The sequence below is a fragment of the Metopolophium dirhodum genome, chromosome 4 (genome assembly GCF_019925205.1).
Source record: "Metopolophium dirhodum isolate CAU chromosome 4, ASM1992520v1, whole genome shotgun sequence".
Taxonomy (NCBI): domain Eukaryota; kingdom Metazoa; phylum Arthropoda; class Insecta; order Hemiptera; family Aphididae; genus Metopolophium; species Metopolophium dirhodum.
The window spans coordinates 38691678-38715120 of NC_083563.1; the positions used below are offsets into that span (position 1 = coordinate 38691678).

Here is a 23443-nt window from a genome sequence, read left to right on the forward strand (position 1 = left end):
TGAACAAATCATTGAACCAGAAGATTTTAATATTTATAAAGATGTTATACAACATATAGCTGGATTTGTGGTAAGACAGTTAATTAAAATTATTAATTGTTCAGTTTGCTGTTCTGCTCTTGAAGATAGATACATGCATCATACACTTATTGATATAAAAAATAGAGGTGGACTTAAAAAACCATCAATTGATGTAATAAATATATGTAAAATTGCCGAAAAAGTATTTACATCAAGAATTCAAGATTTATCAAGACATTCCGGAAATCCAATTAATTATTAAACAATTAAAAACCATGGCTAAATTAAATATAAATAATCTATTTATCTCATTAAATGTACATATAGCATCTCAATCACCAATAAATAATCACCTTTTACAAATAATTAAACTTATTATTAAAAAATTTATTGTAATTCGGTTGCATCATCATAATAAAGAACAATGCAGTCAACCAAAAACAAGAATACGTTCACACTTGACCAAACAAATTACATTTCAACATCAATAACAATTATGTTAATATTGTTATTTTATTACAAAAATCTATACTTAATAAATATTTTATATTGTAAATATTGTTATTGTTTTTTATAGATTCCATATTACCATAATATATAATGCTAACCGTGATTCATTCTACAGTCTATACTAGAGAACCTATATAATATAATATATATATGTTACAGTTAAAGTGTTGAATCAGTTAGTTTATGAAATAACTAGGTAATTTATAAAATAACTAAAGCTTGTAGGTAATGTATATAGTTTATACTTTAACTAGTTATTTTATGCATTCCCTGGCATCACTTAGTTAATGTGTCAAATTGTAAATAACGCCACCCCGCGCAACACGAATCAGACGGCGCGTCAACTGTACCGCGCTATACCACTCCACACGCCGCGCGACGCGCAACGCGCCGTGTGATCCCACCTTTACATTTCAACAATTTAATATAACACATTAAATCAGATAAGATTATCGGTGACCGCAATGTACGTTTATCGTGTTATTATAAGATAATCGTTTATCGTGTTATTATAAGATTTTTGTTGTTGGTATTTGGTACATGTATTATACAGGTTTAAAGTTTAGTAATAGTTTTACAGTCACACGTGTTCGCTGTTAGTTCGTTTGTCTCTACACTATTATTTTAAGTATTAACTATATTGTTCACAATGAATGAATTAGATTTAATGAAAGAAAAGTTTTATATTAGTGTTAAAAATCGTTTATTAAAACCAAATAGTGCAGTTTTAACAAAAGAAAAATATGCAAGTTTGATGATAGACGTGAGAAAAATGAAAATAAAAAAGGAATCTTCTCGTGACTATTGGTTAGAAAAACATTACGATATTGTAAAAATAAACGGCATTGAAAAATTAATACTACCCGTAAGTAATCAAAATGAAAATGTTAAATTATATGTTATGATTGAAGAAATATTTGATTATTTACATGAAATTCATATTTCTATTGGACACGGGGGCAGAGATCGCATGTTATATGAAATAAATAAACGTTATAAAAATATTACTCAATCTGATGTTAAGCAATACTTAGATTTGTGTATACCTTGCCAGCAAAAAAAAAAAAGTCAAAAAAAAGGTATTGTTGTAAAACCAATGGTGTTTGAAGATTTTAACAGCCGTTGCCAAATTGATTTAATTGATTTTCAATCTCAGTCTGACGCAGGGTATAAATTTGTTTTGGTTTATCAGGACCATCTGACCAAATTTTGTATTTTAAGACCTTTGAAATGTAAAAGAGCTGAACAGATTGCATACGTTCTTTTGGATATTTTTTGTTTATTTGGTGCTCCCTCAGTACTGCAATCGGATAACGGCCGAGAATTTTGTAATGAAATTGTAAATTCTTTAAAAGAGATGTGGCCCGAATTGACTATTGTCCATGGCAAACCACGACATAGCCAATCTCAGGGCAGCGTAGAGAGAGCAAACCAGGATATTGAAAATATGCTGACTACGTGGATGCAAAGCAATAATACCAACAAATGGAGTGAAGGCCTTCGGTTTGTACAATTTATGAAGAATAAAGCTTTACATTCCGGAATTAAACGTAGTCCATACGAAGCAATGTTTGGTAGTGTACCAAAAACTGGACTATCTTCAAGTCTTCTACCTAAAGTTATCTTGCGTAAAATGGAATCTGAAGAAGAAGCTGTAAGTCAACAAACTATTAACTCAGGGCTAGAGACAGAAACCCGATTGGATAATATGGTATGTCATAAAAAAAAAAAAAAAAAAAATAATATATTTACAATAGTTTATGATAAATATGTCATCCATGTCTTTAAAGTTGTATTAATGTAATTGACTAATTAAGTATTTATTTATAGGATGACGTTACTGACGTAGATCGACCAACAGTTGGCACAGAAAAAGATATAGTTCATTTAAATATTGCTACGGTAGGAGGAAAAATTAATCATTAATTATTTTTATTATTTTTAAATTAATTATTTATTTATATTTTATAGGATGACGTTACTGACGTAGATCGACCAACAGTTGGCACAGAAAAAGATATAGTTCATTTAAATATTGCTACGGTAGGTCAATATTATATTATAGCTATTATATAGCTAAATTAGCTTTAATATTGTAATTACAAAAATAATTAAATGTTTTAAGGAGAGGAAAAAAGCTAAAGAAAATTTGGAAAAACAGGCAAAAAGAATGAAAGATTTATCAAATACTAAATTTGCGGTTGCTAATATTGGTTCTACAGTGCGTATCAAAATTCCCGATGTTGATAGAGGAAAGGGTGATCCTCGTTCAATTATTGCAGTTGTTTTAAAATTAACTGACGATGGGTTTTATCAACTGGGATGCAATGATGGTAAGAAAAATTTAAATAATACAAGTAATTTTTTATTTTTTATTTTAATTTTTTATTTATTTGTTACCTACCTTAAACATTATATAATTACAGGAGTGTTAAAACAACTATACTCTCGATCCCAGTTCACAGTATGTTCAGAAAATTTGTTAGCTGTAGAAGCTGTTCCAAATGAAAGTATTACATTAAGATCTGCGGCAACTGCGCAGTCACTGGGAACTGGTCAGGGTTTTTTTAAATGCACTTGTACCAAAAAATGTGACACAAAGCGATGTGTTTGTAGAAAAAAAGAGGTGTTGTGCAACTCTAAATGCCATAATAGCCTTACATGTACAAATAAATAAATAATATAACTATAATTAATTCATAATTCAGTAAAATAAAATATTATAATATATATTTTAAATTTTAATGTATTTTATACTTTAACGGATATCAAACTGAAATTGTACAGAATAACTAGATATTCTATGAAATAACTAGTTAAAGTACAATTTTCATGTATTATTTCATACTTTAACTAATATTCGTAGGTAATTCATGAACTACCTAGTTATTTCATAAAATAACGGAATTCAACACTTTAGCTGTAACATATATATATATTATTACTCTGTGAGGCTCTATAGTCTGTACTATATATTTAATCAATATAATATTAAAATGGGTGATAATACATACAAACCTCATAAATTAATTAAATTAAACTATATCTAACTCCAATTAATTATTTATTTTTATAATATAAATTTGTACACAATAAGGTAGTACCTGCTATTCTTTAGTGAAATTTGTTACAATGCACAATCAGTTTCAAACATAAATTAAGGGCGATTATACGCAAAAGTGTTTTGTAGAATGAAAAAACTTTTTTTCAATTGCAATAACAGAAAGTAGAAAAATGTACCAGAAATGGCTGTTAAGTATAAATGCAACTAATTAGGTTTCAGGTCTTAATGATTAAAACATGGCATTGATTGAATATTTAATTAAAATTTGTAGAGACCACAAAGAACTCAAAGTTTAATCTTTTATTTTATAAATTTATAATTTATATTAAAATTATAAATATTATATTATACTTTTATAGATAGTATGTTTATAGTCTTATAGATGATAAAGGCATAGACCTATGGATAAAGGAAATGGAAATAAAAAAGTTTAGTATTTCCTCCATGATTCACTACTTTGTGTTCTTTCTCTCTCAGTTATAGGATCACCTAGTATTGTGGGCAGAGCGGGGTGGAATGCGCCGTCCATAGTTAATAGGTCTATGGTCAAAACACGCCATCTAGTAATTAAAAACTCAAAATTCAAAATCCAAAAACCGCGATATATCGATATTTTCTGATCCGATATATCGGTGTATCGATATTTCGATTTTCGATACATAGATAACCGATAAATCGAGGTCTGGAAAATTTTTGCCATCCCTAGATGGGTGATGAAGATGTAGCTAATGACAGCGCACCTACCTGGGTGATTTTTTTCACTCTTAGCCTGAATAGAGTATACAACCTCATGGAAGATTTGTTTGAAAATAAAGTTTATGGTTGTGGAACTGTGAGAGGTAATAGGAAAGGACTTCCTATAAATAAATGTTTTTACATTGCTTGTATATAAAAAACCGATCTTACTTTAAAAAAAAAAAAAAAGTAGGTACCTAATCAAATGATGGAAGACACTGCAAATGATTTAGGTTGCCATTGTACCTACTATATATATTCATAAAGAAAGTTTTTTGAATAAAATGATATTATTTATCTACACTAACAATGTTGTAAATTTAAAAAAAAAAAAAATTCCAAATCCTATTAACAAATGAATTGAAAATAAACATACCCTAACAATTAATGCAGATGTATTGTCCAAAATTAAAAATAAGGTCGGTACTTGAGTTACAAACAATTAATAATCTACCTCCAGCTCAGTCAAAGGAAAACCAGTCCTATACTTACTTCTTGGCCAACTTCCAGAAGTGATGTTTCTGGTAATGAATAATCCAAAGAGTCACTATGAGCCTACACGACAGTCCAGATACTGAATCATTAGATCTGATAGTGATAATAATATCTAATATAATATAATATTGAGCTACTTGTGAATAACTTAATTCTAAATTATTTGAATTTGATATTTATGATGTATAATCTGATGTATTATTTGGATTAAGAACCGAAATAAAAAAAAATTCATTAATATTGGACAATATTTTACCAACTGCCATTTAATGGATTTAAACACGATACAATCTATTATTTAGATGGTACAACCTTAGCACAAATATGTTGTAGAAATTCATTATTTTTTGTTGATAATAAAACATGTAAAGAAAATAAAACCAAACTAATAATCAAATTATTTTATAAAAAAATTATCAAAAAAAAACTTAATTTTACGCTTGTGATATTTTGGTAATTGTTTCTCTTTAATTTAAACTCTTCAAAAAGATCATTATTCATATAACATTAAAAGCTGGTATGCTATATTTGAAAAACAAAATTTTTTTTTTTAATGATGGGTCACTATATATAATATTAACATTGTAACAGAAAACTATTTATTTATTTTTTTAATATAATATTTTTCTAGTAGTGTAATTTATATTTATAGATGGTTTTTTTACATATTTACTACATCACCAATTAATAACAATAATTGCTTAACCATACATAAAAATTATTTGATCAGTAAATTATTTTAATATACAGAATAAAAATAAAACTAACTATAGACACTATAAAATAACTATTTTTTAATATTCTTTACTACACATTGCATTATAAACTTGTTCACTGTTAATATACCATGTTTCCTAACACCATTGTGTATAGACATATAATATACTTGTTGTATATAAATATCATACCATATATGCTAATTAGCTAACATGTACAAACAACCATTCATATTTGTGATTTTGGGTTGTAATTTGTTCATTCAAATATACATCTAAGAGCTTGCGGATGGCAAGACACCACGCCAGGGGCTCATACATATGCATTTATTGAATAATACATCAATTCACAGCTAATTTGACCATATATCAGTTGAATTTTCAACTTACAATTATTATACACAATAATATCAACACGTATAAAACATATTTTTATTTTTTATTTGCTTTAATTTAAAACAAATGTATAACAATGTTAATGCAAATATGGTAGATAAGAACAAATAGCTATTATATAAGTATACACAATTAATAATAAAGTTATAATGTAATAATAAAATAAAGGTTCAAATATTTTGTTTTAATCAAAAATATTTTAATTGTAGTTTATGTAAAAAACCAGATAAAAAACTTTAATTCATAATTCTGAACCAAACTTTATCAAACATTCATTGTTTTCAATTAACTAAACATGTTATTATTATATAGTAAATGTAATTATGAATTAATGATCATCTAGAAGCATAGAAATGTTTTTACTTGATATAATAATTGGAACTATTCTTAAATAAAATGGAAATTATCAAGACTTAAAAGATACAAATTTGTAATAAAGAAATTCCACAAAATTAAAATGGATAAAATACCACATCAATTTTATAAGTGCTAAGGTGACCAGTCATTACAATAACAGGTAAAACTTTATAATACATTTCAACACCAAAATAATATTTTATAAAACATATGATAAGGTGCTAGGTTGACCATCGATAAAAATATTGAAGATGAATGTGGGGCGAAGGTAAATTGTGTACATCCTAGAAGAGGAAGGATATCTTAAGTGCCTGAAATGTGAGGAATGTGTGGTTAGGTGCATTTGTTTTCTCAATTTTTTACTGATGTTCTTTTTTTTACGATTGAAAAACATTTCCAGGGAAACTGAGTAAGCTAAAAAAAAAGGCAAGATGGTGAAGTTAAAATTCAAAAAACTCAGATTTGTATGTGCATTTCCATTTTTATTAGATACTGGCATAAAGGAGTTTATCTATTATTATTCACAATGAAGTTACAAGTATTAGTTACAGGTGTCTTATAGCTGACTTTATAAGATGCTGGGAGTCATCGTAAAAAGCAATACTTTTAATAATATGTATCTTGTATGATAAATATTGATGAAGAGAATGGAGAAATACTTCTGAAAAAACTTAAAAAATTAACAAAGGTTGTAATGAATGTACCACGGTAAATCATGGTTAAGAATGATACTATATATAAAAGTTCAAAAAGTTGTATCTGTTCTGTCTATTTCAGAATGTAGTACCATAAGAGCGGGATACTTTGCTATTTATACAAAAGTAAGAATATAAATAATTATAATGTACATTTTAATTTAAAATATTTATAATTAATTATTTTTATTTAATTTTAGACAATTTACTAGATGTATATTAAGAACTTTCAAAATTGTTACAATTAGTAGTATGCATCCCTGTAACAACTTCTTCCAGTGAGAGGAATATGAGTGCTTTGAAACGTATTAAAACGTTTTTAAGAAATTCTATGAACAATGGCCGACTGTCAAATTTGTCATCACTGACCATTGAAAAACAAATGTTGAACGAGTTATCCACAGATCCTACATTTATTGATGAAGTTATTGATTTATTTGCAAAAACAAAAAACAGAAAAATAGATTTAATCTATAAAATAATATTAAAAAATTGTTAGTAGGTACTATGAATAAAATAAGTTTATTTGTGTATTTTTGTTTAAATAATTTCTTTCTAAAAAATATTATTTTAATTTTAAATGAAGTTATTGATTTATTTGCAAAAACAAAAAACAGAAAAATAGATTTAATCTATAAAATAATATAAAAAAATTGTTAGTAGGTAGGTACTATGAATAAAATAAGTTTATTTGTGTATTTTTGTTTAAATAATTTCTTACCTTTGTGAGTTTTAGCTTTTAGCATAATCATTAATCAATCACAATAATTATTGATAACAAGTAATACAATTTTCATAATTTAACATTATTAAATTCAATATTGAGATTTTTAATTGTTAAGATATTAACCCTTAAATGCATATAGTTGCATTTATGCAACATGATGAATTTTATATATTCTGGCCTTAAAACTACTGGTAGGTAGTTTGTGATTAAACCATCGTATTCGTTAAATAATTCTGATTATTTTGTAATCTTATTTGTTTACTGTAACGTGTTTATTTATTAAGTAATAACACATGGAAACTGACTAGTGATTGTACGGTGACCGATAACTATATGATAACTATATGATAACTTTGAAAAATCATAAAACTGATAATATATGTGATATCTAAAATGAAAAAATTGTGGTGATTACGACGAGAGGATCGAGAGCAAAATTCAGCGACCAATCAGAAAGTAAGGATTATTATCATATTATCATATAATTATTAAGAAACATTATATTACCCGCGCATGTTTAAATATAAATATAAATATCATATAATTATTAAGAAACATACATTATCCGCGCATTATCATAATACAACGACGCGTATACCTAATTGTGTTTATTCGTTACCTTTTATTTTATAAATGTTGTAAGTATAATGTCGTCTTCATCTTCACTTATGTGCAATATAATATGTAAAATTTTTTGGGTACCAACGGAATTTAGTAGCACATAGAAAGAAGTGTGGCAGTGGAATCGTTGAAGAAAATATCATTAAAAAATCAATAAAATGTCCAGACAATAAATGTGGACAATTATTCAGCGGATATGCATTGCTACGAAAACATGTTGAAGAGTACCACAAAATCGTTCTAACAAAAGAACATATTTATTTTAAAACTCTAAATGGTATGTAAAATAGGTATTAATAATATCTTATCTATCAAATAGATCTTTTAGAGTCATGATTATATCACCTTTTATTTAAAACTACCAATTTATCTTTTAAAGTGAGAAAAGCCGACACCTGTCACAAATGTGATTCGTTTAAAATGAGAATTGAAATGGAACAAAATGCTGAAATCAAAATAAATTTAATTAATGAGCGTGATAAGCATATTAAAAATGCTGATGACGCTTACAGTTTCAAACGCCTGGACAAAGAAAAATCAAAATTGGATTCAACAAATATTTGCATTACTTTTGATCTTCAACAATGCTTGCCAACACCATTTTTGGAGACCTCTGTGGCATTCTATAAACGTTTGTACTGGACATATAATTTAACAACACACAATCTCGCATCAGGACAAGCTTCCTGTTATTTGTGGCATGAGGAAGTTGCTCGTAGGGGAGGCAATGAAATTGCATCATGTGTTTTCAAGGACCTTATGAAACTACCAGATACTATAAAAACAGTTACTTTATATTCTGATTCTTGTGCAGGACAAAACAAGAATTCCCACATGGTCAGTATGTTCTTTGCTCTATTATCAAAAAAGAAAACGTTACAAGAAATCAATCACAAATTTTTAGAGCCAGGACATACACATATGGAGTGTGATTGTGATCATTCACTTATTGAAAAACAAAAAAAAAAGTCAGAAACCATTGTAGCTCATCCAAGGGATTGGGCTACATTAATAAGTTGTACTAACAAAAAAAAACCATTTCATGTAGATGAAATGAAACAAAGTGAAATATATGACTTTGGTAAGATTGTAAAAGGCCCTTTAGTCATGAGAAAGACTAATGAAGATGGCAATAAGTTTATTTGGGACGATGTTTCATGGGTCAGATACTGTGCATCAATGTTGGGTAAGCTATTGTAAAAAAGCAGTCTAAGTGAAGAAGAGGAATTTAAAACTTTAAATATGATTCGAAGAGGCTCAAAAAATATGGCAAATATTATATCATTAGATCCAGCTTATGATGGGCCATTACCCATTTCAAAAGAAAAAAAAAAGATTTAATTGATTTACTACCATTAATACCGAATATTTATCATGCATTTTATAAGAATTTAAAGGACGATCAAAATGAAGATGCTTCATATGACCCAGACTTGAGTGAAAGTGATTAATAATGTGATTCATTAAACAATTTTTAATTTTATTATGTTGTAATATTTTAAAAATATAACATTTTTTTTTTCAATTATTATATTTTATACTGTTTTAATTTTATTTAATGTATTAGTTTAGTGTACTTGATGAGTCACTTGAGGTTTGTTAAAGTTCTTAATATTTTTTTTCAATTATTATAATATTATTTTATACTGTTTTTATTTCTTTAAAATGTTGAATTAGTTTAGTGTACTTGATGAGTCACTTGAAGTTTGTTAAAGTTCTTAATATTTTTTTTTTTTAATTATAATGTTTTGTATTAATTGTATTTCTATAATATTGTAGGTGCCAACTGCCAATATTGTATTAGTGTAGGTACTTTATGAGTGAGTACCTATCTGAGAGTTGTAAAAGTAATACATTTTTTTTTTCATAAAAATAATAAATGAATATACTATAATTATTGGTTATTAGTTTATTACTATATTCTATGTATTAGACATTAATGTACCTGTTCAGTGATATTTTTATCTGATAATTTATTTATTTGAAAAGTCATGTACAAAAGACATAAGTCAAAATAAGTGAACTCAAAGGGGCATAACTACAGTTATCTCATTAAATATTCTTAGTATCAAGAATGTTAATGGTTACATGTATTAGGAATGTAATATATACAAAATAAAAATACCTTAAATATCTAAGGATATAATGAACTTACACGTAGGAATTTTCAAACATTGTTACTGCTGTCTCAAAAAGTTGGTCAAATTGACTTATGCCCTTTCTACCCGGGACCAAAGATATATCTTCTAAACAATGACTATTTTGTTAATTATTAACATGATAATTTTTATTCAGTTATTGTTTAGTTATCATTTTGAATTTTAATATAAGGTATTATTAACTGATTAATGATTATAAATAAAATACTTTTAAAAAGAAAAAGTTTTACTATATAGTGATTATGTTTTGTTTTTATAAATTATAGTTAGGTATTAAGTAATAAACAAAAAAAAGCAGATTTTACTTATTTTGTGTCTCCAATAGTAAAATAAATCATAATCTTATACTTTATTATTATTATTTTTTTAATTCAAAGGCTTTGATTACAGTGATTATTAGCCTAAGTTTGCATCCTAAATGTACTTAGAAAATATTAGAGAAAAGTGCAAATAGTAGAAAAAAGAGAACAAACTTTATATTATTTCATTTATAACGAAATTGCCATTTTACAAATGCAAGCTTTAAATTATGTAAGTTTTTTTCAATTATCTGTTTTTTATCTAGATAAATGTGGTTATCTTTTATCTATTATCTAGATAAATATTTTAAGTATTATCTATTATCTTATCTAGATAAATATTCAATGAATTATCTGTTATCTTATCTAGATAATTTTTTAGTTATCTTTGCACAACACTGGTTAAAACACGTTTTTAAGGTCGGGGTAACTTTGGCCCTGGGACAATGTTTCCCGATAGCTACAATCTGAGTCGAACAATTTTGTTTATTTTCCTTTTTTTGGCATTATAATACTATTTCCGTGTTGTAAATAGTCTCTCTAGGTACTTAATTTGTATAATATCTCATCTGTCCCTTCTTTTTTGTTTAATAGATCAACATGCCGCGGAAAGTAATACGTAAGCCCGGTACTAGGACGTACCAAAATTATAGTGAAAATACTTTACAAATGTGCCTTAAGTCAATAAGATTAAAATTAATGAGCCAACGTGCAGCTTCAAAACACTATAAGATTCCTAGATCGACCATAAAAAATAAATTAAAAAATGACCATGGCAAAAGTGTTGGCCGTCCGACAGTCTTTAGCCATGAACAAGAATTAAGTTTTGCTCAGCACTGTGTTACTTTGGCTAATTACGGATTTCCATTGATACCTTATGACCTAAAAATGACCATAAGTCGATATTTGAATAGCAAAGGTACTATAGTACCACAATTTAAGGACAATATACCGGGAGATGATTGGGTCAGCGGTTTTCTAAAAAGACATCCGGAATTGTCGGTTAAGTTTAGTGCAAACATTAAAAAAACTCGCGCCAACATAACAGCAAGTGACATTAACGAATACAGTGGCGCCGAACTCATATATCATGTGAAGCGATCGCTTCACTTCTTAATGGGTGGGTGGGTAGGTGGGTATAGGTAAGTTCTGGGGAGTAGTGGTTAGTGGATAAACAAAGTTACATCAGGTGTTCTGTGTTCTAAACATAATTGATGCCTGATGGCATGAAAAAGAAATTAGAAGTCCACGCACAGTCCACACCCGATATCGCATGCTCCGTTATTTATTATAATATTTATCATATATTTACCCACGATTGTACTATCTTTAATCGTGATATTACTGTGTCATTATTATCATATAGTATCATATAATATTTATTGGGTATAATTGGTAAATTATCACTAGATTCTATAAATAGTTGTCAGTGGTAATCCCATGTTTTTCTTCTACCAGCAGAGGTTATCATATTTATTTTATTTTTATCGTGTTTTGTGGTGTGATTCGTCATTCGTATTTCGTTGTCAGTTTTGTCGTTACACAAAATTCGATTTCGAAAATGGAAATAGAAAATCGTAAGTGCATATGTGGCAAAAGACGTGCTAATTTAAATAACACAAATTGGTCGCGGCACTTGGCGTCTTGTAAAAAAGTTAAATTGAGTCTTACATCACAAAGTGTTTCATCATTTTTTAAAAAATCAAGACCAACTTCTGATACAGGTATTTATGAAATCATATTTATTCAATCCTACTAATTAGTAAAACTAATGACTTATAATATTGTTCAGTATAATATTTTTTTTTTTTTTAAAAGTAGTTTTGTTATGCTTTTTAAATTATTGATTAAATAAATAAATAATTTATTTTAATACATTTTACACAGACTATCCTGCCTTAACAAATAATAGAAAGGAAACACAAAACAACGTTCCAGCGTTATTAAATAATTGTTTGATTGGACAACAAAATGATGATGATGGTATGTAATTTAAAATTTTTAACTTAGGTAATAAGCATTAAGCGATTAGTTTTCTTGTAATTAGTTAAATGATCATTTTTTTTTTTTATATATAATAGAACTAGAATCGAAGAACCCGGATATTGAGAGTTCTACTGCAATTGAAATTAATGGTGCATCATCCAGTCAAGTTGTTACTTTGGTCCCATCAGGTAAAATTAAAAAATTATAATTTTTGTAAGTACAAATATTAATTTTATTGTTAATTATCATTATTTTTTTACATTAGATATACCTTCCTATACAGATAATGATATTAAATGTAGTTATTCAATTCAATAATTTAAAAAATATATATTTTTTTTTTAAAGTAGTTTTGTTATGCTTTTTAAATTATTGATTAAATAAATAAATAATTTATTTTAATACATTTTACACAGACTATCCTGCCTTAACAAATAATAGAAAGGAAACACAAAACAACGTTCCAGCGTTATTAAATAATTGTTTGATTGGACAACAAAATGATGATGATGGTATGTAATTTAAAATTTTTAACTTAGGTAATAAGCATTAAGCGATTAGTTTTCTTGTAATTAGTTAAATGATCATTTTTTTTTTTTATATATAATAGAACTAGAATCGAAGAACCCGGATATTGAGAGTTCTACTGCAATTGAAATTGATGGTGCATCATCCAGTCAAGTTGTAACTTTGGTCCCATCAGGTAAAATTAATATAATGAAATGAGTAGTAGACAGAAGTTAATTTACAATTGTTTTTAGCATATAAAGAACTTAATGATCTTAGCAACGATCCTGCTATTTTGAGTCAAATTGAAAATATTGATCCAGGATTGATAAGCTATTTTTTGAAGATGGGTGCTGCTCAACCATTGCCTACTGAATTGCCTGACAAACAATTTCCCAGGGACCATAATGGCAGATCTTTTCATGAATCCTGGTACTGGAATAAACGGTCTACTGGTGAAGTATTACAAAGAAAATGGCTATCTTACTCTATTAAAAATAAAAAAATATATTGTTTGTACTGTGCATTGTTCGCCCGTAATAATAAGCCAAACTGGACAAGACATGGGTTTTCTAACTGGAACAAAGGTACCACTAGTATAATAATGCATGAAACTTCAGAAGCTCATATTATGGCTTCGATAAAAGCAGCATATAGGCAAGTTGAATATCCTCTTATACATTCTATGAAAGAATCCTCCATTGCTAATATTGCTTTTAATAAAGAAATTGTTAAACACTTAATTGATTTAACAATGTATCTAGGCAGACACTCTTTACCTTTTCGAGGTCATAGAGAAGGATGGCAAGAAAATATTCGAGGTAATTATAAAGATTTGGTTTTACTTCTTGCAAAATATTCGCCTGTTCTATCTTCTTATGTTACAAGTGTTGAGTTAAAAGGAAGAAAAACTTACAATTTTATATCTTGGCAGAGACAGAACCAACTAATTGAAGCCATTTATAGAAATATACATGATGTAATTAAAAAAGAAATCTTAACTGCTGTATTTTTTAGTATTTCATTAGACACGACATTCGATGTATCACGAAAAGAACAACTATCTTTAGTCATTCGCTATATCAACAAAGAAAATGGCACTGTTTGTGAAAGACTTGTTGCTCTACGTGAGACTGTCCTGACTACTGGAAAACATTTATTAACAATGTTGGATACAATTTGTTTAGAAATGAGTTTAGATTGGAGAACAAACCTTGTTGGTCAATCATATGATGGTGCAGCGTCCATGAAAGGTTCCTATAATGGACTTCAATCTCTTGTTAAAAAAGAAAATCCGTGTGCAGTGTACGTTTGGTGCTGGGCTCATCGGTTTAATCTAGTTGTTGTTGATGCTGTAAGCTGTTGCATAGAGGCTCGAGATTTATTTGGATATTTAGAAACTTTATATGATTTTATAGGAAGTAGTAAGAAGCGTGTACATGTTTATAGTACTAATCAGAAAACAAGGTATCCAAATAAACTACTTCGAAGACTCAAGCGAGTTGAAACCACTCGATGGTCATCTCATTCGTCTTCTCTTCAAACTGTTCTTGATACTTATGATGCTATTATTGACACATTGTTTGATATTAAAGATGACCCTATGACAGATAGAGTTTCAAGTGTTAAAGCTGGAAGCTTACTTGATTACTTATTGCAAGAACGATTTTTATTAACAGCACTTATCTTCAAAAAAATATTTGATAAAACCAGTACTCTTAGTAAATGTCTGCAAAGTGTTGATATTGATTTATGTTCTGCTATTAGCCATGTTCAACAAACTCTTAATACTATCAAGACATTCAGAAGTGATAATGAATTTAAAAATCTTATACAAGAAAAAGATAATTTCATACAATCAAAAAATAAAGAATTTTCTTTTACACCATTGCCTGTCAATAGAATTCGTCGTACTAAAAAAATGCCTGGGGAAATCTCTTCCGATCAACGTATAATTGACCAAATAGAAAATTTTAAAGTCAATACTTTCTATACGATTCTCGATATTACCACTACTCAAATAACTACAAGGTTCAATGAAGAAACAATGCCATTTTTTAAAGACTTAAGTCTATTTTCACATAAACGGTTAAGAGAAGTGGCTGAGACCAATATTATACCGAAAGATGCGTTCAAAGGGTTTTCGGAAGTATACGGTAAATTTGTTGATGAGGAATCTTTAAAACACGAATATATTCAGTTCTCCAAATCATACTTTGATTTTGAAAAAATAATGAATCTACCAGTAAAATTTGATGACACCAACAAGGATTCTTGGATACAATTTGATACTGATGGCGATGATGATGATGATGATGGTGATAATATTCAATATAATAAAATAGATCAAAATAGTAAAAAAAATAGTGGAACTATCAATACTATTTTTAAAGTTGTCCATTCATCAGGATTAAAAGAAATATTCCCAACCATGTACACAGCACTGAGTATTGCTGTTACCCTACCAGTATCTAGTGCTTCACCTGAACGAGCGTTTTCAAAATTAAAATTAGTGAAAAACCGTTTAAGAAGCACTATGTCAGAAGATCGATTGGAAGCACTTATGATAATGGCATGTGAATTAGATATACAAATTGACACAGAATGTGTGATCAAATACTTTGCTTCCAATAGTTCAGTTCTTGCTAAGCTGCTTACTTAATTGTATAATTATTTATATTATATTAGTAATACATTGTATTATATTATTATATTACATAATGCACTAATTGTAATCTTGAAAATGCTTAGTAATTAGTTTTATATAATATTTTATAAAAATAATAATAATAATAACTTTATAATCCATGTGTAATCATGTAAAAACTCAAATAAAATAATCTTAACATAGGAAATTGTGTGTAGTATTTTCATATTATATTAGATGGCTGAAAAGTTTAAGTGGGTGGGTCTGTGGGTGGGTGGGTGTATAAAAAATTCTAGATTTCGCTTCACAAAAAAATTCTTAGTTCGGCGCCACTGAATAACGATTATATGGACCGCCTCGAAAGGACGTTGAGTGATATTCCGCCTTCGAGGATATATAATTACGACGAGACGAACTTAACCGACGACCCGGGAAATAAAAAAGTTATTTCAAAGAGAGGTGCAAAATATGTTGAAAATATTTGCAATTCTAGCAAAAGCGCCATTTCCCTAATGTTTTGTGGTAATGCGGAGGTTCATGTAATTCCAACTTATGTAGTTTATAAAGCGGAATCGTTGTGGACTACGTGGACAGAAGGTGGTCCACCTCGTACCCGGTACAACAGAACCAAAAGTGGTTGGTTCGACTCCGTCACCTTTGAAGACTGGTTCGAGAGTGTTTTCTTGAAAGAAGTAGAAGGTGGCGGACCTTCAGCGTTGATAGGACGGTGACAATTTGGCCTCTCACATCAACGAACGTGTGTTAAGGTTATGTCATGAACACGATATTAAATTTATATGTTTACCTCCGAATACTACACATATTTCCCAACCATTGGACATCGCTTTTTTCCGGCCAATGAAGGGAGCTTGGAGCGAACTATTGAGAGAGTGGAAAAAAACCAAACATGGTTCTTGCTTCTCTACATTACCCAAAGACGTGTTCCCAAGGCTTCTCGCCAAGTTGATAGACAAACTGGAATTTAAAAAAACACAGAACTTGCAATCGGGATTTGCAAAAGCTGGTATCTACCCTATTAACAGGCAAAAGCTTCTCGATCGATTAGCAGAAAATAAAAATTGCACACTGGACGAAGATTTGATCGGACAGGCGTTCTTAGATCGTCTTCAAAAAGAACGCAAAGATTTCATAGGTGGACCTGGCAAGCCACGAAAAAAAAACTGCAAGTTTTACCAGGAAACAGTATTTTTTATGAAGACCTCCAACAGGCAAGAGTTGATACCGGACCTTTGGCAAAAAATAAAAAACGTAAAGTTGTGTCTTCTTCCTCCAGCGATGAATCCGATATTATGGATTTTGTCGATGAGTCAGATAGTGGCAGTGAAGAGGACAGTGATGAAAACGTGGATAACCTACATGCAGACGAAGTTGAAGCCGATGAACCTCAAGCCGGTGAACCTGAAAGCGATCAAGCTTCGTACAGCGTTGGAGATTTTGTTATAGTAATGTTTGAGAACAAAAAGTTTCCTGGTCGTATAACTGCGATAAGGGAAAATGGTGCAGAAGTAGACTGCATGGAAAAGAAGTCAAAAAGCTGGCGATGGCCGACAAAAAAAGATTGCATCGAATATGAGTGGGGCGACGTAATCGGCAAAATCGAATCACCTAAGTTATGCAAACGTAATTTTTTCCTGGTTCCAGATCTTGACGAATTTGTTTGAAAACATAAATTTATATTTCTTATAACTGTTTTACAGATTTTTTTTTATAATATAAATATAATATTTAATAATGTAATACATTTTTTTTTATAATAATTAAAGTATACATTTCTGATGAAATAAACAGTTTCTTTTTCCTAAAAGTTGTTTTTATTTGTTATTTTAGATTGTTTTACCATCAAAATACACGTAATTAATTCTCAGGTAGTAGCTAATTAATCTAGCATAGGCTAACTTTGGCCCAATGCAGATATAAGGTGAAAACTATAGGGATTTTAGAGGTGGGTAGTTACCCTGTTGCCAGGTAACTTTGGCCCATTTTTTTCAAAAAAATTTTTCATAGTGAAAAAATTAAAAAATTAAAAATTTGATTTTGCAGAAGGGATGTCTGTACCCACACCTTTACGTGAAAATTGTTAGGTTTTAATTTTTTTACTCATAACCCTAGTTAAATTTTGGCCTTAAGTTGAAAAAAGCGTTAAAATGGCGCAAAGTTACCGCGGTTTACGGTATATATATAGATTTAATGCTCCAACCGAAAGAGGAGTTGATCAGTTTAATAGAGGTATAGTGGAAATGATTGCAGAAGATATGCAGCCATTTTCTATTGTAGAGAATCGGGGTTTTCAAAAGTTAGTAAGACTTTTGGATTACCGATATACGCTGCCTAGCCGAAGAACAATTGGAAGAACTCTCATACCTAGGGATGGCAACGATATATCGATATTTTTATATCGATATTTACTTTTCGATAATATCGGTACATCGATATTTTCTCTTCTACATTATCGGTACATCGATATTTTATCAATTGGTACGACTGTACGAGCCGATACTTCATACGTATCGGTTTTGTTTCTTTGAAAATCTAGAATCTCTTTTTTTCATGGTGGTGATACTGTCGATAAATGATAATAATTATTTTATCAAATTATCGCCACCGACAAGGCGACAACCGCCAAATGCCGTCAATGTACGACTGTACGAGTAGTACGACTCAGTACGACTCAGTATTTTATTAGTTTATTACACTTTTTAAAAGTTGTGTCTTGTGTCTTGTGTGTTTAGTGATATTTGAACAATGGCCCTCCCAGTAAATTGTGGCAAACATTTACTAAAATAAACCAAATATCGGCTAAGTGTAATTTATGCAACCAAATCATAAAAACCAGTGGAAATACGTCAAATCTTAAAGCACATCTCGAAAAGCATACCAAGAAGAACGCGGATGAAACTGAAGGCACAAGCACAACCAAGAAAAAACAGGTTGCGATTTCAAGCTTTGTGTCTTGTAGCCAAAGTAGTAGCCAGGTCCAGGAATACGGAAAACGAAAAAAATCTAGTTTGGACAATGTGGTTGATGATCCAGACGATCCAGATGAGGTAATTTTACTTATAGGTTTTAAAATTTAGGCAGATTGGGATAGTACCCTGACAAAATGGCTATAAATTATATAATATTCTAAGACTTTTTTAACTTTTACCATTTAGATTTGTAGCGTCACAAGTGATACATATGGTGTTGTTGCTGAACCGTCAAGATTGTGTATTCCTAAACAACAAAATATTGACAGAATGTTTGGCCAAATATCATCAATAGCTGGTAAGTTATTCAATGAATGATAAGTTTTGTGAGGTAATGCTTGTTTTTTTTTGAATCTCATACATTTTTAGAAAGGTTGTTCTATACACATAAAATATTTTATGTTCCTTGTAAATGCTGCTTATACTTCTAATTTTCCTTAACTTGGCATTATAAATAATTTATACAGTAATACAAAATATAAATAGTTTACACAATTCTAAATGTAAAAAAAGTTTGTCTATACAAAATGTATATATTTATTACTTTAAACTATAACTATATGAATATTTTGTTATAAATTACACATTTGTAATATTAGTAATTTATTTTTATAGTTGGCGGTTCCCAATATCACCGTATAAATGAATCAATTGCTTATTATATCTGTAAAGATAATAAGCCATTTTCTACTGTTGAGGGAAAGGGATTTCTTCATATGATGAAACAAGTATGTCCACTATACAAAGTTCCCTCAAGAAATACAATGAAAAATATTATAGACCAAAAGTATTCCATTGTTGAAACGCGATTTCGTTTAGCATTGCAAGATATTAATTATTTTTCACTGACAACTGATATTTGGACTGATACCCAACAGATGAAGAGTTTTCTTGGTTTAACTATACATTTTTTGGAAAACCAATCTTTACAATCTGGTTTGTGTATTATTTTTCATTAATTTAAACATTTAACTTGCAAAATGTACCAACAACAAAAACAATCTTTGTTTAACAGGTACTTTTGGAGTCATTGAACTTAATCAATCACACACTGCCGAGTACATATCCAGAGAAATTTCAAATTGTTTAGATAGATGGAATGTTGACAAATCAAAAATTGTAGGAATTACTATAGTCCAGTCAATAGGGCTCCAAAAAACGCGTTGCCTTGCAAAAAATACTTAAGTTTTGAAACTTTGCAAAAAGTTTCGTCTTAGGGCCCTGATTGACCAAAAAAAATGCGCCATCCCTCCGAGGTCCGCAACCGTCCGCCATCTTGGATTTTAGGTGAAATTTTTCACTTTTTTACGGTTTTCTTACAATATCTCTAAATTTATTAATTCTATGATAAAAATAGCTTATACGTAAATTGAAGATCGTAACATTTTTGACAAGAAAAGATTTATACACTTTTAGCGTAAGAGTAATAGATAAGCGACAAAGTCTATCCGCCCGTCATAGAATGAGGCGCCGCGCGCTATTATAATGACGTGTACCTATATAGTATACACGTATTTTGCAAATGGATCAAGAAACGTAGAATATATGCGTATATACAGAGTGTCCCACAGATATATGACATTCTGACAAATAAAATAATGTCAGATCTCCGTGGGTCACTCTGTATATATACGAATATATGTTTAGTCTCGTGTGTTATTCCGGTGAGCAGCTGCAAGGGACGCTATCCCCATCTGGCGCGAGGAATGTATAGCCTTGGCAATAATGACCGGTTTTTACGGAGGGTAGGTACACCGTACACGGCGGTGTATGGTCACTATACTGTTAAGTGTCTACTGTCTAGACATTTTTACATTTAGTTAGTGACTGTCACACCGTCCGATACGTTGTCTGTGTTATTAGTACCGTAACCACGCATTTATTAAAAATTAAACAGTGTATGATTCGTGTTTTTTGTGTTGTTCGTCATGTCGTTAAATACGTGTTTTATTTGTGACAAAGGGTTTACCGAGGGTAATGGCGTTATAGTAAAACGAAAAGGTATACTAACATTTTTAAACTCGAGTTACATTCGTAAAGACGGTAAAGCCGATGTTATAAAAAATCTCGTTTCCGTGAAAGTGCACGAAGAATGTCGAAAACGATACGCGAGAATTGATCGAATTAATCCACAAGACACTTTTGACCAGCCACCAATTCGATCACCCGTTAAAGCGAAATTGCGGTCCAATAAACCAACATTTAATTTTAAAGAGTCGTGTTTTTTTTGTGAAAAAAAAATTGATGACGCATTTTTAATAAATGAACGGAAAAAACCGGCGAATAAACGTTGTAAAGTGTATAATGTCTGAAGTTTATCGTCACGCGAAAAAATAATAGAGAGGGCTGTAGAACGAGGTGATGATATTGGAAAAACGGTTTGGAAAAGAGTTATCAGTGAACCAGATCTAGTATCCGCTGAGGCCATTTATCATCACGATTGTTACGTAAGTTTTTTTTTAATTACTGCTACTTCGGGACAAAAAAGGGGACGACCAAAACAGGAGAATATATCTGAAGCTATGGATACTATTTTTGATATTATTGAAAATAGTGAAGAATGTCAATTTTCAATTTCTGATTTAATCGACCAACTTAATGGATATAAACCAGACGTAAGGACTGTGAAATCGAGGTTAATCGAAAAATATGGCAATAACGTTATCATATCTGAAAATTCGAACAAACAGCCTATATTATGTTTAACGAAGTACAAAAAATGCAGAACGTCATCGACGTATAAGAAATACTTCGGCAGATATTTTATTCGACGAAAATATGGTTTTGACAATTGCTCAAAGTTCATTTTTATCAAATCAACAAAATAAAAGTAGATTCATTAAAATGTTATCTAAATACTTGGAGAATAATGGTTACACCGTTTTACAAGCAGCCGATGATGCCGACACAATGATAGTAAATGAGGCGATTTTAAAAGCAAAAAATGAGCCTGATGTCATTGTAGTTGGAGAAGACATAGACTTACTAGTTTTATTGATTGCTCTTACAAATGAAGAAAAAAATATTATATTTTTAAAACCTGGGAAAGGAAATAATGAAAAACATATTTACTTCACTCAAGAAGCTCAAAAAATAAATGGAATTAAACAATCTATTTTATTTTTACACGCGATAAGTGGTTGCGACACTGTTTCGTGTTTTTTTAATGTTGGAAAAATTTAACATTTTAAATTATTAGAAAAATATCCGGACCTTCAACAAGTCATATCCATTTTTAATAATCCATATTCATCACAAGACGAAATTTTAAAATCAGGTGAACATTATGTTTTAAAACTTTATGGAGCACCCGATGAAGAACATTCCATCAATAACTACCGTTATACTTCTTTTGTCCGAAATGCTTCAAAAACAAAATTTAATTTAGCTGGACTTCCTCCTACACAGGAAAGCTTAAAACAGCATTTATTCCGAACATTTCACCAGGTGCAGACATGGTACGGACGTGAGATTAATGCAGAACATTGGGGATGGAAATCAACAAGTGACGGATTACAACCAGTTTTTACAAATGATGAACCAGCGCCAAAAAGTATTTTGGAAAATATTTCTTGTGGTTGTTTGAAAAACTGTGGAACGGCGTGTGGCTGTCGGAAACAAGGGATGAAGTGCTCAGTTGCATGTAAAACATGCTACGGTGAATCATGCTCAAATTCTCGCATCGAAATTCAACCAGATGACCAGTTTAGCGATTCCGATTCAGATCAAGAAGACGTCACAACAACAAAGCGAAAAAAAAGTAAATATAATTAAAATTAGAAAACTGCATATATAGGTATATAATAACTTATTTTTTTCAGTTTCAGTGGAAAATGTATGATTATGAAGAGGAAACAACAGGGGAAAAAGAAGAAATACAATTTTATAATCTGTAAATATTTATCATGTAGCTATGTTTTTTTTTGTTTTACTCTATTGTTCAGTAGGTACCTAATGTTTTAAAAAACAAAATAATACATTTAATAATATTTTAAAATCATGTCACTTTATTTATCCTATAGTCTTCGAAAAAAAATGTAGTTTATGATACAAATGTATACTATTCAGTATTTACAAAAGATTAATATAAGAACTGCAGACAATATCCTTAGATTTCGTGGAGATGTTACAAAATCAGCTAAACATTGTTGAAATAATAATGGCTTAACAATGGCACCAAAAATTAAAGGTTGTTTTTCATATTATTAATTAGTAAAAATGTTCTAACATTTTTTAGAAAACGATATTAATTTCTCTCTTAGTTTGATTATCTATTTAAAATATATTATAATTATAATTCATAATAATTTAATTAATTTAACATTTTATAGGCCTTCGAAAAGATTTAGACAATTGTCTATATCACCGATTAGGGCACCATTCAAATTGTGCGGCTTACTTTTGTACTGGGTCAAAATCGAATTCTGCAATAAATTTAATCCCAGAAGCCGAAAACGGTGGTATATTGAGAGAAATGAAAAATTGCATTTCCAGATTAGTACTAAATGCAGAGAGCCTAAT

The 23443-nt window shown here is 29.6% G+C and overlaps 4 protein-coding genes across 6 annotated transcripts; all 4 read left to right on the forward strand.

The window, feature by feature from the left end:
- Nucleotides 1-677: 677 nt before the first annotated feature.
- On the forward strand, nt 678-3270 carry LOC132943660 (KRAB-A domain-containing protein 2-like). 3 transcript variants are annotated; one of them, XM_061012683.1, is made up of 5 exons: nt 678-2242; nt 2362-2433; nt 2503-2574; nt 2657-2864; nt 2958-3270. In XM_061012683.1, exons 1-5 carry the CDS (start codon nt 1181-1183, stop codon nt 3206-3208), a joined length of 1665 nt encoding a protein of 554 aa, XP_060868666.1. In that variant the 5' UTR covers nt 678-1180; the 3' UTR covers nt 3209-3270. The 3 variants fall into 3 exon arrangements, with proteins under 3 accessions (XP_060868666.1, XP_060868664.1, XP_060868665.1); XM_061012681.1 differs by having other exon boundaries at nt 681-2242; nt 2657-3270; XM_061012682.1 differs by having other exon boundaries at nt 681-2185; nt 2657-3270.
- Nucleotides 3271-11393: 8123 nt separating this feature from the next.
- On the forward strand, nt 11394-11944 carry LOC132943820 (uncharacterized). The gene has a single exon (XM_061012937.1). It carries the CDS (start codon nt 11396-11398, stop codon nt 11939-11941), a length of 546 nt encoding a protein of 181 aa, XP_060868920.1. The 5' UTR covers nt 11394-11395; the 3' UTR covers nt 11942-11944.
- A 412-nt stretch (nt 11945-12356) lies between these two features.
- Nucleotides 12357-15950, forward strand: LOC132943650 (zinc finger MYM-type protein 1-like). Its single transcript, XM_061012673.1, has 8 exons — nt 12357-12519; nt 12683-12778; nt 12877-12969; nt 13198-13293; nt 13392-13484; nt 13543-15096; nt 15160-15606; nt 15697-15950. The coding sequence occupies exons 1-8, from the start codon at nt 12357-12359 to the stop codon at nt 15948-15950; spliced, it is 2796 nt and encodes a 931-aa protein (XP_060868656.1).
- A 5750-nt stretch (nt 15951-21700) lies between these two features.
- On the forward strand, nt 21701-22782 carry LOC132943651 (uncharacterized). The gene is made up of 3 exons (XM_061012674.1): nt 21701-22058; nt 22122-22682; nt 22744-22782. The coding sequence occupies exons 1-3, from the start codon at nt 21701-21703 to the stop codon at nt 22761-22763; spliced, it is 939 nt and encodes a 312-aa protein (XP_060868657.1). The 3' UTR covers nt 22764-22782.
- The last annotated feature ends 661 nt before the right edge of the window (nt 22783-23443 follow it).

What these genes read in the sequence shown, in the direction of transcription:
- LOC132943650 (XM_061012673.1), top strand. Translation starts at nt 12,357, where the DNA reads ATGGAAATAGAAAATCGTAAGTGCATATGTGGCAAAAGACGTGCTAAT. An exon ending in ACAACAAAATGATGATGATG is followed by an intron (nt 12,779 to 12,876) that starts GTATGTAATTTA and finishes TATATATAATAG; the next exon opens with AACTAGAATCGAAGAACCCG. An exon ending in TACTATCAAGACATTCAGAA is followed by an intron (nt 15,097 to 15,159) that starts GTGATAATGAAT and finishes CAAAAAATAAAG; the next exon opens with AATTTTCTTTTACACCATTG.
- LOC132943651 (XM_061012674.1), top strand. Translation starts at nt 21,701, where the DNA reads ATGGTTTTGACAATTGCTCAAAGTTCATTTTTATCAAATCAACAAAAT. An exon ending in TTTATTTTTACACGCGATAA is followed by an intron (nt 22,059 to 22,121) that starts GTGGTTGCGACA and finishes TTAAATTATTAG; the next exon opens with AAAAATATCCGGACCTTCAA. An exon ending in AACAACAAAGCGAAAAAAAA is followed by an intron (nt 22,683 to 22,743) that starts GTAAATATAATT and finishes TATTTTTTTCAG; the next exon opens with TTTCAGTGGAAAATGTATGA.
- LOC132943820 (XM_061012937.1), top strand. Translation starts at nt 11,396, where the DNA reads ATGCCGCGGAAAGTAATACGTAAGCCCGGTACTAGGACGTACCAAAAT.
- LOC132943660 (XM_061012681.1), top strand. Translation starts at nt 1,181, where the DNA reads ATGAATGAATTAGATTTAATGAAAGAAAAGTTTTATATTAGTGTTAAA. An exon ending in AAACCCGATTGGATAATATG is followed by an intron (nt 2,243 to 2,361) that starts GTATGTCATAAA and finishes ATTTATTTATAG; the next exon opens with GATGACGTTACTGACGTAGA. An exon ending in TTCATTTAAATATTGCTACG is followed by an intron (nt 2,575 to 2,656) that starts GTAGGTCAATAT and finishes AAATGTTTTAAG; the next exon opens with GAGAGGAAAAAAGCTAAAGA.